General features: G+C 37.2%; 1 protein-coding gene across 1 annotated transcript in view; it reads right to left on the reverse strand.

Annotated features, from left to right (window-relative positions):
- The window catches only part of LOC113161681 (inactive rhomboid protein 2), a 38689-nt gene that overhangs the window by 17753 nt on the left and 5134 nt on the right, over positions 1–15802 (reverse strand). Inside the window, exons 2-5 of the mRNA XM_026359452.1 lie at positions 7267–7413; positions 5745–5896; positions 5140–5323; positions 4677–4898 (exon numbers count right to left, since the gene is read on the reverse strand). Of these exons, the coding sequence (XP_026215237.1) occupies positions 4677–4898; positions 5140–5323; positions 5745–5896; positions 7267–7401 (693 nt within the window). The 5' untranslated portion in view covers positions 7402–7413. The remainder of the gene's footprint in view (positions 1–4676; positions 4899–5139; positions 5324–5744; positions 5897–7266; positions 7414–15802) is intronic.

Here is a 15802-nt window from a genome sequence, read left to right on the forward strand (position 1 = left end):
ATGAAACACACAGTATCAGTACTGTGTCAAGTGCTGTTTACAAGCATACCTCTTTTGGACTGCTGAGTGCACAATGAGGCTCAACCATTTCTACTTCTGGGGTTGAAGCAGCATGGGAAACTTTCTGCTGGCTGCACACCCTCCTTACTTGGACATATCTGCAAAGATGTCAAAATCAAACATTTCAACAAACTTATACTTTGATAAAGGCTTCAATCAAAAACACAAATATTCAAAATGGAAACAAATATCTTCAAAATTCATCAAATTCTGTATCAGCATATCTTGTGTACCCACACACTAGTGCAAACATGCTTACTGGGGACACTTCACACACTTGATGTGGGCCCTTATGGGGACTTCATCTGTGATTCTTTTACTTGGACTTCACACTAAAATTGGATAATACAGTATTAAAGTGCATTGTGGGGACATCGTAAATGTCCAATAATTCAGTGGAATTCTGCCAAAATTGAAATCAAAACTGAGCTTCTAATGTGTTGCCTGTGATCCATGATGATTAGCGTTCAAGACACATCACTTCTAAATGTCTAGCTATTCTGACTGAAACTAGAATACAACTAAATATCTGCTAACTCCATTTATTAACATACTTCAAAACTATGAAACACACAGTATCAGTACTGTGTCAAGTGCTGTTTACAAACATACCTCTTTTGGACTGCTGAGTGCACATTCAGGCTCAACCATTTCTACTTCTGGGGTTGAAGCAGCATGGGAAACTTCTGCTGGCTGCACACCCTCCTTACTTGGACATATCTGCAAAGATGTCAAAATCAAACAGTTCAACAAACTTATACTTTGATAAAGGCTCCAATCAAAAACACAAATATTCAAAATGGAAACAAATATCTTCAAAATTCATCAAATTCTGTATCAGCATATCTTGTGTACCCACACACTAGTGCAAACATGCTTACTGGGGACACTTCACACACTTGATGTGGGCCCTTATGGGGACTTCATCTGTGATTCTTTTACTTGGACTTCACACTAAAATTGGATTATACAGTATTAAAGTGCATTGTGGGGACATCGTAAATGTCCAATAATTCAGTGGAATTCTGCCAAAATTAAAATCAAAACTGAGCTTCTAATGTGTTGCCTGTGATCCATGATGATTAGCGTTCAAGACACATCACTTCTAAATGTCTAGCTATTCTGACTGAAACTAGAATACAACTAAATATCTGCTAACTCCATTTATTAACCTACTTCAAAACTATGAAACACAAAGTATCAGTACTGTGTCAAGTGCTGTTTACAAGCATACCTCTTTTGGACTGCTGAGTGCACAATGAGGCTCAACCATTTCTACTTCTGGGGTTGAAGCAGCATGGGAAACTTCTGCTGGCTGCACACCCTCCTTACTTGGACATATCTGCAAAGATGTCAAAATCAAACAGTTCAAGAAAACTTATACTTTGATAAAGGCTTCAATCAAAAACACAAATATTCAAAATGGAAACAAATATCTTCAAAATTCATCAAATTCTGTATCAGCATATCTTGTGTTCCCACACACTAGTGCAAACATGCTTACTGGGGACACTTCACACACTTGATGTGGGCCCTTATGGGGACTTCATCTGTGATTCTTTTACTTGGACTTCACACTAAAATTGGATTATACAGTATTAAAGTGCATTGTGGGGACATCGTAAATGTCCAATAATTCAGTGGAATTCTGCCAAAATTAAACTCAAAACTGAGCTTCTAATGTGTTGCCTGTGATCCATGATGATTAGCGTTCAAGACACATCACCTCTAAATGTCTAGCTATTCTGACTGAAACTAGAATACAACTAAATATCTGCTATGAAACACACAGTATCAGTACTGTGTCAAGTGCTGTTTACAAGCATACCTCTTTTGGACTGCTGAGTGCACAATGAGGCTCAACCATTTCTACTTCTGGGGTTGAAGCAGCATGGGAAACTTCTGCTGGCTGCACACCCTCCTTACTTGGACATATCTGCAAAGATGTCAAAATCAAACATTTCAACAAACTTATACTTTGATAAAGGCTTCAATCAAAAACACAAATATTCAAAATGGAAACAAATATCTTCAAAATTCATCAAATTCTGTATCAGCATATCTTGTGTACCCACACACTAGTGCAAACATGCTTACTGGGGACACTTCACACACTTGATGTGGGCCCTTATGGGGACTTCATCTGTGATTCTTTTACTTGGACTTCACACTAAAATTGGATAATACAGTATTAAAGTGCATTGTGGGGACATCGTAAATGTCCAATAATTCAGTGGAATTCTGCCAAAATTGAAATCAAAACTGAGCTTCTAATGTGTTGCCTGTGATCCATGATGATTAGCGTTCAAGACACATCACTTCTAAATGTCTAGCTATTCTGACTGAAACTAGAATACAACTAAATATCTGCTAACTCCATTTATTAACCTACTTCAAAACTATGAAACACACAGTATCAGTACTGTGTCAAGTGCTGTTTACAATCATACCTCTTTTGGACTGCTGAGTGCACATTCAGGCTCAACCATTTCTACTTCTGAGGTTGAAGCAGCATGGGACACTTCTGAAGGCTGCACACCCTCCCTACTTGGATATATCTGCAAAGATGTCAAAATCAAACATTTAAACATAATTATATTTTGATAAAGACTTTACTCTTTCAAAACGGAAACAAATACTCGTTATCAGCACTTCTTTTGTCCACAATGCATACAACATACCAATCAGCCCAATCAGACTCATTAAGTGCCTCATGACTGAGGTTTTTTTTTCACATTTATCACATATAGAAAACAAACATAATAAAAACTAGGTGATAGCTGATGTCTGCAAGATTGTTTTTTCTCCTGTAAGCCTCTCTTCTGTAAAGACATCATTGTTTATATCAGATAAGCTACATGTGTTGCCCAGTAAGCCAAAACAAGTTAGAAGCTGAGAAACAAGGAATAAGAGCTGCACAGACATCAAGACCAGTGTTTTTCAAACTAGTATTAGTAACACAGCTTACACACAGTATAACCTGTGTCATAACAGACAGACACATATCAAAAAATGCCACTAATTAACCATCTTAGACAGTTTAAGCTTGTTACACACTCTCCAGACTGCACCACTATCATAACCATAACCATTTTGTATGATTGTTTAGCCTTCTTTGCAAAGGATAGACCTGATGAATGCTTTGATGTTTTTTTCTCCTTGACTTAGATTTAGTTTGCTTGCCTTGTTCCTTACTTGTAAGTTGCTTTGGATAAAAGCGTCTGCCAAATGACTAAATGTAAATGTAAATGTAAACGTAAAAAAATATGAATCTATTTCCCTGGGTTTTCTTTTTTTTTTTTCAATAACAATACAGCCAAATTGACAGAGCCCTCAATGGTTATCAGTTATTAAGATAATCTTTAAGCTGGTAGTATCTACAGTATATTCTATATGCACCTTCAAGACAGTATGCAAAACATATGTCTAGCAAAATATTGCTAGATTTGCTAACTTAGCTTCCAGTCATTTTAATGCCTAGAGGATGCTAATTAAGGATTGCTAACACGCTAGGATGGCCTACCCTACCACAGCTAGCACATACTTTAGAGCTGCTAAAGCATTGAGCATTGGCTATGCACTTATAAATATGAAAAACCCTTTAGAATTTGGGTTTAGTTTGCTGCTTCCTAATGTGCATTTTCTAGGCAGTATGACTAATGGTTAGCAAAACATAATTATTTTCCTAACTTAGCCTCTAGTCATTATAATGCATAGAGGATGCTAATTAAGGATTGCTAACACGCTAGGATGGCCTACCCTACCACAGCTAGCACATACTTTAGAGCTGCTAAAGCATTGAGCATTGGCTATGCACTTATAAATATGAAAAACCCTTTAGAATTTGGGTTTAGTTTGCTGCTTCCTAATGTGCATTTTCTAGGCAGTATGAATAATGGTTAGCAAAACATAATTATTTTCCTAGTTTAGCTACCCGTCATTGTAATGCATAAAGATTGCTAATAAAGCAATGCTAATATGCTAGCTTTGCCTATCCTACCACACCTAATAAATATCTTAGAGCTACTAAAGCATTGAGCACTGGCTATGTACTTGTATAGTAATGTATAGTAATATAAGAAAAAGTCAATTAAAATCGCTTACCTTTGAGTTTAGTTTGCTGTTAGCCCATACTTGATTAGCTTCCATCCACACCTTGCCACGACGGTGGTTACACTCCAATTAAAATGGTCGCCATTGAAAACATTCCTAATGGGGACCTGAGTAGGTGGGTGGGACTGACCATATTTGGAAGTAGAGTGTGTGTACAGGAGGTAGTGCAATAGCAGTCACAAAGGTTAAGGTGGCGCTAGTGGACACACACACTACACACGCATTTTGGAAAAAAGGTAACTTTTGGGCCAACCTTAAAAATCATGTTGGCACATATCAGCATGGCTCCAGCATTAAGTTGACAGCGTTTTCCTTTTGGGGACGTCATTTTTTGTCCCCACAACGTTTTCTGTCCCCACACCGTGAGTGAAAAAACAATTTTTTGTCCCCACAATACATGAAAACCAGTACACACACACACACACACACACACACACACACACACACACACACACACACACACACACACACACACACAAAGGATTTCTGGCACCACTACACACCCTCAGGAGGTTGGATGCAGCTCGGATGCTCATGCGGGCGACAGACTCCCTCTTGCGTCTTGGGAAGCGGTTATACCCGGAGCGCTGGCTAGTGAAGGAGCTGAGTGAAGTGACACCTGGGGTGACAGGGACACCCTGAGTAGCATGAGGTGTCCTGGGGGAGTGACTATCCACCTCATCTGGGCAACGAAAAGCTCGCCCCCGTGCTAAGGGATCCACAATCTAGCAAGAACAAAGATTAGGAGACATGAAGAGTGCATGAGAACAGCTGTCAGACAAGGAAAACATTCTGAGCTAAGATCATCTGCATGTCACCAAAGAGCACTTTCTTGAAGCCAAACATGTTTTACCTTTCTGTCTCTTCCTACTCTCACCATTTAATTTTGCTCCAATCTTTCTAGAGAGTCTCACAGAGTCATAATGTTGAACCATAAAGATTAGAGTGTGCCTGTGCTGACAGTACCTTGGGCATCTTGAGCGTGGCTGGTGAGTCCAGGCTCTGGTCGATGCTGGTGGCTGTCTCAGACTCCCTATACTGGGCCTTCAGCTTGCCGTAGCGCTGACTGCAATGGCGCAGACTCTTCCTGTGCCATACCTGCTGCTTGGTCTCACAGTCTTCCCCCACTCCAAACCATTGGGCGGTATTCCTACAGATAAAGAATTACTCAGAATAACTTAATACAGAGTCAAACAGCAAGGAAAGATGATGCTGAAGTAACATTTTTAAATATTTACACTAAGAAACTGTGACAAAGAGCTGAACAAAAGCATAGCAAGTTGCAGTACAGCTTTGAGATGGTCCTAAAATTAGTAAACAGTATTTGTTTATAAGTATCTCCTTTGTATAAAGCCTCATAAATAAGCAAAAGTAAACTGATTAGGAACTTTGTACCATATACAGACGTGGAAAAATATTTGGTACCATCCCATTAAAAAAAAAAACAAACACAAACACACAAGGTAAATATAATAACATTAAACTTACAAACTTACAAAAGAAATAATGAATAAAAATCTAGCAATATAAAAAGGAAGAAGAAAAAACAAACTGCAAATTCTCCCTTTTACCTTCGGATGCTTTGAGAGAGTGACGTTTGTCTACCGAGTTTTGACCTTCGGTCTCTGGTTAAGAAGCCTCCTTCTCCAGCTCCACTTAAGCTCTCGGACATAGAACTGGTTGCTTGACCGCTCTCACTTTTTTTCAAATATGGCCGCAGTGGCTGAGCAGAGGAAAGAAGAAGTACTGGTGTATAGTATTTGCTGTTACTGTACAATAAACAACATTAGTGCCTACACAGAGTGGAATTCAAGATAATTACCAGCATTTAAGTACAACTGTACTAATTTTAAAATAAACTAAATACAGCAAGGTAAAGGAGATCGTTTGTAAGACTACACACAGACCTGTATAATAAATAAATAGAATAAAACACATTTAATTCCTGCAGGACCCTCAGGAACTAAAACACTATTTTTTAATGGTAGATATTGCTAAAAAGGCCAGAAGTGCTGTAATTCTTCTGAGAATCCACTATCTTAATGTGCAGTGACTCTGCAGTCCAAAATAGCAGATCCACAGTGTGATATACTAAAAGTGACAGAAGAATTTAAATATTTTAATTTATTGTAATAATTGTAATTACTTTTTAGACAATAATACTTTGTTAACATATATTTGCTTTGTAAAAATACAAACACTGTTGGATGCTGAGTGCAAGTAAACTTATTTAGTGTAGTTGCAGCTTACTTTATTTCAGTATTAACTATTTGATGTAGTAAAGCATTTTCACATTTAGCATATCTGTTTTAATGCTGGTGTCTATTTCTTCTTGTGCTGTATCTTTGTAAAAAGCACAGTACAATACAAACCTGACTTCACACTGTATTTGGATGTTTAAAAAACTAGCTGCAGCATGCTCCATTAAACTGTGACTACCTTTTTTGTAGCTTAAATAACAACATGTGTTCTAAGCATGGGGGCACACAAGGGGAAAAAGTATGACACTGTGCCCGTACACTGCAAGACAGCTGTTCCAAATGCCTTCCACCTAGACAAAGGGCAAATTCAGAGGAATAGGATACCATGCTATGCCATTAGTTTAATTTTTACGGTCAGAATTTTTAAAAATAGTTTCAGTTAATTAGAATAAAATAAATTTCAACAAATCAAGTTTGAGCCACTAACAATCTGGTTTATAATTTATGTTTTTATACCGCTCTAAATACTACATAATAAAACATACATGCATTTTTTTTATGATACAAATTACAACATGCTTTGCTCGATCTTTACTCTTTAACACAATACCATATTAAGATGACTGTGAATGTACTTTCTTAGAATAATGAGTATTTAATTACGTATATGGGCTCAATTTTACATTTCTGTTATGATAAGCCATTGAGCCCATCTAGTCTGGAACAGTACAATATTTCTACCTAACAGGAAAAAGCCTAAGGGTTGCAAATAAAGACATTTATAAATAAAGACAGGTTGAAATCATTTCTTTTAACTACCTTTAAGCAAGTGACAATGTGCCCCAGAAGTCATGTAGTGAAGGACAGGGTCAGGTCAAAATGATTATCCTACCTGTTTTGCAAGGTCGTGAGACATCGCCTCAGGTGGAGGGATGGCTATTACAAGGCTGGGTGGCTTCTTGCTCTTTAAACGGCTATCTGATGGGCGACTGGTTAGAGGAGGCTCCTCTCCCTCCTGCGATGCCATCCTGTCAGAGTGCTGTAAATGACAAAGACATAAACATTTATAGAAGATATTTATTAATATACAGTGTTAAGACAAAGTAGACATTTTACATGCTTCTTCAAAAATCAAATTTACATGATCACATCACGTGGTCTATAAGTACTATTACTGAGCATTACAGTTTATCTTCTACCACTCTTTAAATTGAAAGGAGCTCCTGAGCCATGTTCTATGTCCATGCTCATATTAATCCATCCATTCAGTCATTATGGATTAACCGCTTTCACCGTTAATGAACAGAAAGGCCAACCAGTGAATTCAGTGAAGTGTGGAATATAGTGTAACATTGAGCACATTCAATACCTAGTGGTTAAGCTGCAACAAAAAATGCAGAATATTTGGGTATGTATATAGTAACTTAAATGTATTAATAGGTTTAAGCCTATAATTTGTTGTAACCTATGACTTCTAAACAAGATTATTGCAATTTCATAAACACATAGTATTCATAGGTAACCACTTTCTCAAAGACTAAACTAAAACTAAAGTATGCTTAACTTTTTCTACATTTTGTTATTTGGCCTTATTCCAAAATGTATTAAATTCAATATTTTCTTCAAAATGTTACAAAAAAATTACCCCATAATGTCAAAGTGAAAGAAGTTTGTTTGAAATCTTTGCAAATGTATTAAAAATAAATAACAAAAAAATTAAAATAAATAAATCACATGTACAAGAGTATTCACAGTCTTTGCCTTGACACTAAAAAATTGAGCTCCGGTGCATCCTGTTTCCATTAATCCTCCTTAAAACGTTTCGTTAACTTGATTGGAGTCCATCTGTAGGACATTTAGTTGTTTGGACATGATTTTGAAAGACATACACCTGTCTATATAACATCCCATAGTTAACAGTGCATTTCAGAGCACAAACCAAACCATGATAGTCCAAGAATTGTCTGTAGACCTCTGGGACAAGATTGAGGCACAGATCTGGGAAAGGGTACATAAAAATTTCTGCAGCATTGAATGTTCCAATGAGCACTGTCGTCCCCATTTTCCGTAAATAGACTCTACCTAGAGTCCTGGTGGCTGGTTAGTGTAGTGGTAACATCACCACCCCCCCATGTGGGAGCCTGGGGTTCAAACCCGTGGCCTACCTCCAGTAGGAAGGGGTAGGGGTCCTTAGGCAAGACCTCATCACGCTTACCCTGCCTTCCCTTGTACCGACTCAGTAAAAGCGTCTGCTAAATGACTAAATGTAAATAGTAGCTCTAAAAGAGCTTCAGCATTTCTCTGTAGAGAGAGGAGAACCTTCTAGAAGAACAACCATCTCTGTAGCATTTCACCAATGATGATGTATGATATGATGCAGTGGCCAGACAGACTCTTCCAAAATGCACCTGAAGGACTCTCAGGCAATGAGAAATAAGATTCTCTAGTCTTATGAAACAAAGATTGAACTTTTTGGCCTGTCATGTCTGGAGGAACCCAGGAACTGCTCAGCACCTGGCCAATACCATCCCTAAAGTGAAGCATGGTGATGGTAACATCATGATGATTTTAGCAGCAGGAATTAGAAGACCGCTTAGAATTGAGGGAAAGACTAATGTACAAAGACATCCTTGAAACCTCGGGAATGTTCTGGACCTCAGATTGGGGAGATAGTTCATCTTTCAACAGGATAACAACCCTACACACACAGCCGAAAAAACAAAGGATTGGCAACGGGACACCTTTGAATGTCCTTTAGTGGGCTAGCATCTCTTGAGAGATCTGAAAACAACCTGATGGAGTTTGAGAGTTACTGCAAAGAAGAATATGAGAAACTGCCAAAAAATAGGTGTAATTAGCATCATACTCAAAAAGACTTGAGGCTGTAATTGGTGCTAAAGGTGGTTTAACAAAGTATTGGGAAAAAAAAATTAAGACTGTGAGATTTTTTCATTATTTTTATTTATTTATTTCACTTCAACGTTCTGGGGTATTTTTTTTAGGATTTTGCAGAAAATAATTAATTTAATCAATTTTGGAATAGGGTTGTAACGTAACAAAATGTGGAAAAGTTAAGCGCTGTGAATACTTGGATGCGCTGTATTTCTGCAAAGAAATGTAAAACTAACAATGAAATTAACAGCACTGTTTAAACACAAAATAAAAATAGCTTTTATTTATCAGTAAATGAATGTCGATACTGTACAATTAATGTGTTTGTCCATATATGGACTGGGTCACTGGGGCTGGATAAAACAAAAACAAACTAAAAAAAAAAAAAATATCTCGACTTTAGAAACTTTCAGTATCTAATATATATATATTCGGTAATTCTCTCCTGTCTTAAGAGAGATGTGTGGATCAGCCCCTTTGCTTCAGTACAATAACTCTTCTACAATACAATCTTTACCAGCAGCTGGCCACAAAATGATGCCAACTTCCCTTGCCTTTTGATTATCTTAACAGGCAATTTCTTAAGCAATGCCTAAAAGCCTCTTTGTCAATTTCCAGCAGATAAGAAATTATGTTACGGGTATATTAAGCAACCTTGTCTTGCAACGCAAGCTTGTCTTGCTACATAATATTTAGATAATTTATTTAGACTAATGTAATTACAAAGGAAGGGGGGGAAGGAATGGGAATATAATGACGCTTTCAGAGTTTTGCACTGTGAACACGTTACGAAAATATGAACAGACAAACAAATACACATAATAAAACAAAATTACATTTTTCTTATTGCCAACAATTCTGATAATGAAGTGAAACTTCAGATATTTATTTAATAGATTAAATAGAAATACATTCAATACACTTCACACTATTTTATAACTTATGTTATTTCACTACCTGTGACAACAAGAGGGCAATACATCTATCTATGTCTATGGCATTTGTATTATTATAACAGCTGTAAGGTCATTATAATATAGCACATTTTCAGGAAAGATATTTGGGAATATTGTTGTTGACAAAAACAATGTCACTGAATTTTTCCCTCAAATTAATGTAAACATACGTGCATTAATAATACTATAAATACAATGATTCAACAACACTGGTTAGCCAACTAACACTCAACAATTGATTCTGCAGCACCTAATACTTTGCCCACTAATGAAAAAGCAACTGATACACCAGCTGTTAAGCTGTTGGCAGTGACTCCCAGTGACATCAGATGACAGAGATCAATAGTGCTTTCCAATCATCATGCATCGTCAAGGTGGACAGAAATCCATATCCACATTTGTTAAAAATAGTCCAATATTCCTTTTTATTGATTGCATATAATAATGGTTGAGACTTGCTCTGAAGTAGCTATTGTATAAAACACAATGTACACTCAACTATTTAAAATGTACTCAGAGTAGCAGTAGGATGACGCCCATCACCATCACTGTTTCTCAGTGACTGTTCACAAACCACATGATATTTAATGAACTACATCAACACGTGCACATAGTGGTACATTTTAACCACAAGAAGAACATGTCTGTATTTTAATTGAGTTGATGTTATAAGACTCATTAACAATCTCTTTGTCTGCTCAGAGACGGTATAATATTGTGAGACTTACTTATCTATGTTTTGCAGTCGTTACCAATCACAGTCAGCAGCAGAGCAACCTGCCAGTCTATTTATGGAGCGCCGAATGTCCCTTAGCATGACATCAAGTATTTCCAGAAAAATCAAAGGCACTGCAGACATGAACCTGTAATGTCACAAGTTTTGGCCAACATATCCATTATGTTGTTATGGTCTTGAAAGCCTTGGAGCTGGCCTGGAATTGTGGTTCATAAAATCAATGCGAGACTATGGGTGTCTGCGGAAGGAATGGCAGTAAAAGAGAAATCTGACACTAGCCCAGTCATTAGCCTAGTTTCCACTCCACAGCCAACACACAGACAGGGCTCTGCATATTGTTTGAGTCACTTACTTTACCCCAACCCCCAAAAAACACAATTTCTTTAATACCTTTATGCTAATAGTGGTGTACATTTCAATTCTGCCAATAGCGTTTTCAGTTAAGTGTGTTACATATTTCAAGCTTGGGCAGAAAGCCTGATTCAGTCCTCCTGAGACAGAGGGGAGACGCTCTGCTTGTGGTTTATGGGAGTAGTGGGTAGAGGCTGGGACCCACCCACTTAGATAATGAAATAGCTAGGAGTTTGGCAAATGAACAGATTGCTGAAGTGGCAGTGAGAATGCTGCTGACAATAGTCCATCAATGTAGGAGGCACTTTTTAGGATCTACAAAGGAAAACATTTTTTAATTTGAGATCAAAACATTTCCTAGCAATGTTGCAAAATCAAAGTATTAAATTATACTTTTTAATTCACATTTTTGTGTAAGTAGCATCTAATTGCGCTATTTCAAATATCAACAGTTTAACTAAAACCACCAGTGCTCATAATTACTGTACACATACAGCATCTAAATATAAAGTCTCTCACTGTAGACTTTATAGAAAGTAAGAGCTATAGCACAGAGTTTCAGGACAGGTGAAAAGGGAAAGATTTTTTTTATGTAAATAGATGTGACTGAAGAAAGCTGTCGTTCTTCAGGAAGATGATCTTTAATTGCTTTATTCTACAGAACATTAGGGCGATAAGCTACTATAAATGTGGAAGAAGAAGAGGAGTGGCAGTGATGCTCAGCTTCAGAGTGTATAAAAAAAAACTGTAATGTATTAAAGAAAAAAACAGGACAGTGTTCAAGTCGTTACTCTAGGAAATCAGATTACTATGGAGCTTGAGACCCCTGGTGTAAACATGGAGATGAATTCAATAAAAAGAAACATAAAGCGACTGGATCATACATATAAATAGTATCTACTCTTTTATGGCACCAATCTAATAGATAATGTAATGATTTTTCCCAGCTGTGTCTAAAAGTAAAGTTATCATAACTATGGATGGAATTACAAGAAATCAAAATGCAAATTAGGTCAAGCTGGAATTTCCTAATAAGACTTGGAAACACTACAGAAAAAAAAACATGTACTGAAAATAGAGGAAACCACTGAAGAGAAAATTCCCTGACAGATGCATTAGATGTGGGCAGTGAACTTTTTGACTCCCTTGTTACTCAGATAAAGGAAAAGCCCTGTCTACTATGATGTCATCCATAGCTAAAGGCATAATGACAGGGAAAATACCATTGCAAAAAAAGTGCCTCTACATGTCTACACCTATACTGTGCTCTGTTAGTCTCTGAAAGGCTGTCAGGGAGATATTATGTTTCATTTTACATCATATTCACTCTACTTGGCAGCTGAATGATTCGTTGCATCACATCTGTGGAGATGTGGACTCTACATTGTATCCTACACCAGACTGATGTGCAACTCTCTAGAAATGTAGCTGCATGTTGTGGTGTTGCAGAACTGTATTTTGTTGTACAGACCATGGCCTCAGACATGTTCTCTCTTTTCTGCACTGCAGCTATTAAGTAACTGCAGCTCTCTCTTCAATCCAACATGATCTGCTCTGTTCCAGTCGCTATTGTTTGCAGTACCGTGTAAAATGATCCCCATGAGATGGAAATTCATTGTTTTAGCAAATGCTCAACTCAATAGTGTAGGCTCTGCATTGACTGATTGCAAAGCAATGTATGAAGCTTTAGGTGACTTTGGTTAACGGTAGGTGGTACTAGACAAACATGTAAAACAATGCTTTGTCAGGCTATGTGTAAACATAAACAAAAATATAAATGGATCTTGTGACAAAGTTGTTGCTGTCAGACATTTTATTTTAAGAGCTAAAACAACACGTTGAAATAATCTGACTAGGCAAACAAGTCAGTTTTCGTGTAATGTATAAATGTGTCAATGCGTCACAGTGTTTACGTGTTTACGCAGCTCACACTACCTAGCATGCTGAAGACGTTTCTTTATCCCCAACACTGCAGTACAGTATCATTAAAAGCATAGGGCTCTTTAAACAGAGACCTGGTAAAGTAGTGCTCTGTGCTTGGCCTAACATTACCACAACATCAAAACTGCTACAGTATGCACAATAATTGAGAAGTAAGCATCTGTCTGATTGTTAGCTGGTATCAGTGACTGAAAGTAGCTCAAAAGAAGATTCCCTAAAGCAGATGCTAAGAGCCAAAAAGGGCACATTTTACCACTTTTCAAATCTCTATAATTGGCTTTCTTAGCTGCCCCTATTAGGGTCAAAGCCCTGACCCCTGCTTACACAAATTGTTCAACTCAAGAGCACTGAGCTACCTGAACTCCTTCATCCTGGTCTACAATCCCCCTCGCTCACTGCGCTCTGCAAGCAAACAACATCACCCCTCCATTCTTGCAAAGTGCAAACATTCTTGCACTTATATGAAACTGAAACAGCTCTTTATAGAGCACTTTACTTTGTCTCCTTGGTTTGGATATTTGCTTGTAAGTCACTATGGATAAAACCGTCTGCCAAATAACAAAATGTAAGCTGCCAACAGCGGTTTCCAGCACATTTGCAAGTTGTAAGCAGTTTGTTTTTGTACATATTGGTCTATAGAAGTCAACAAGTTTGTTCCCATTAATATCATGCTGTACAACTGTGTAAGGAACATTTTACAGAGGTTTTCTGATTTACAGAGATTAAATATTCATTAATCAACTAAAACATATGTATAGACTAATCAATAATAAAAAGAAAAATCATTAGTTGTTGCTTTAATTTAACCTTTATCATCATATGAGCTGTAGCTAGAGCTATCCTCATGCCTTCTGTATGTCCTACAAACAACCAAACTCTTTCATTTGCTGTGTATTTCTGGCATTGTTCTCACATCAGAGCCAGGGGAATGGTTGAGAAACTACACTATGTGCCTCCAAGCAGTAAAACACTTGTTTCTGCTCTTTGTGTGGAGAAAAGAGTGAGCCTTGCGGAACCAAAGTGTTGTGGGTGCCAAGCTCAATCTTTGTTCTATTTTTCCATTTTAAGCATTTACATGCCAGAGCAACTTGCAGTAGTCAAGTAAAGCAAACCTACCTACTTCAATGGTGAAAGCAACCAGTATTAACAACTGATAACTTTAAATAAACGTTTGCAACACACACACACACACACACACACACACACACACACACACACACACACACACACACACACACACACACACACACACACACAGTGTAACCACACAACCGGCAAATAAGGGAGAAATTCAAGTTTAGCTGGTAAATGTGAAGATTTCTTTGTAATTCTGCTGACTGAGTTCCCGACTGCAAAGTGAGAACTGAAAGTAACTAATATTCATAATCAACATTTAGACCTACTGAGCAAGGTTTAATCTATCATTTCACTCAATAGTACTCTCTTTAGTCTAGCCTTATGATTTATTAGTTGGCATCTTAATGTATTAAGCATGTTCATAGTTTTTCAACTACAGTACAGTACTAATATTTACCTCAAGATGACTGTGTCCTGTACAGTTCAACACTGAATGAGTCTATTAGAGATTAAAATAATTTCTATCATACGTGCAGCTGTTATAATCAGTACTGTGTTTGGATTCTGAAAGTCTTGAAACTCTCTAAATGAAGAACTGAACTTTGGATAAATGTCTCATTATGTCCTCTCCTCAACACCCATCTTCCTTTGTAGATCCTGAAGACATATGCAAAACATGTGTAACTCTAACAACTACCACAAGTCCACATGAGTACCCTAGACGTACAGTTGTCGTATACACTTTGTAAATTAGATGAGTATTGTTAAGGTTTAAGATAAAAAAACTCTCCTCAATATAACAAAAACACAAAATAGTTACATGCAAGCACTCAGTAAACCTAAAACTTATTAAAGATAAATTCACACAAGCAATTAATCATAGGCTTACAGAACAAGTGCGATTAACATTATGAAGAGTTGTAGTATCGAGGATTGTGGGGCTGATGTTAGGAACTGTGATAATTTCATTTTCAAGACTAAAGACAGTGACTTAGCACAAGTGATGATGTTCAGAGACACAGACTTTGTGTTTCACACTGTGTGGACATTTATCTAAGTGTGAAACTGTATGCAGGATTTGCCCACACACAATAGTGTGAACTAGAATAGTAACATGAGGAGATGTTGTACATTTACTCCGGCAGTCAAACCTGAACATCTTTTGGGTTCTGTTAGTTAGACCTCTACTACTGCATGCCACCAAACAAACAAAAAAAATTAAAAGGAAATCATAACATACAAGTCATTCAACTGACAAGGGCATGACAAGATCATTTTCGACAGCCCCTGGCCAGTCTTTCAACGCTACTGTCATTTTTCAGTTGATCAACATCCACTGAGAATTAATTATAACGTTTTGTTGACTCACTGACGTGTAACTTGGCAAAGATATAACATTAATGTTTAATATCAAAATTATAGTGACCAAATTGGGGTAAATGTGCAAGACAGGACTGAATGTTTGTGTATGTATA

This window comes from Anabas testudineus, chromosome 1 (assembly GCF_900324465.2).
Source record: "Anabas testudineus chromosome 1, fAnaTes1.2, whole genome shotgun sequence".
NCBI lineage: Eukaryota > Metazoa > Chordata > Actinopteri > Anabantiformes > Anabantidae > Anabas > Anabas testudineus.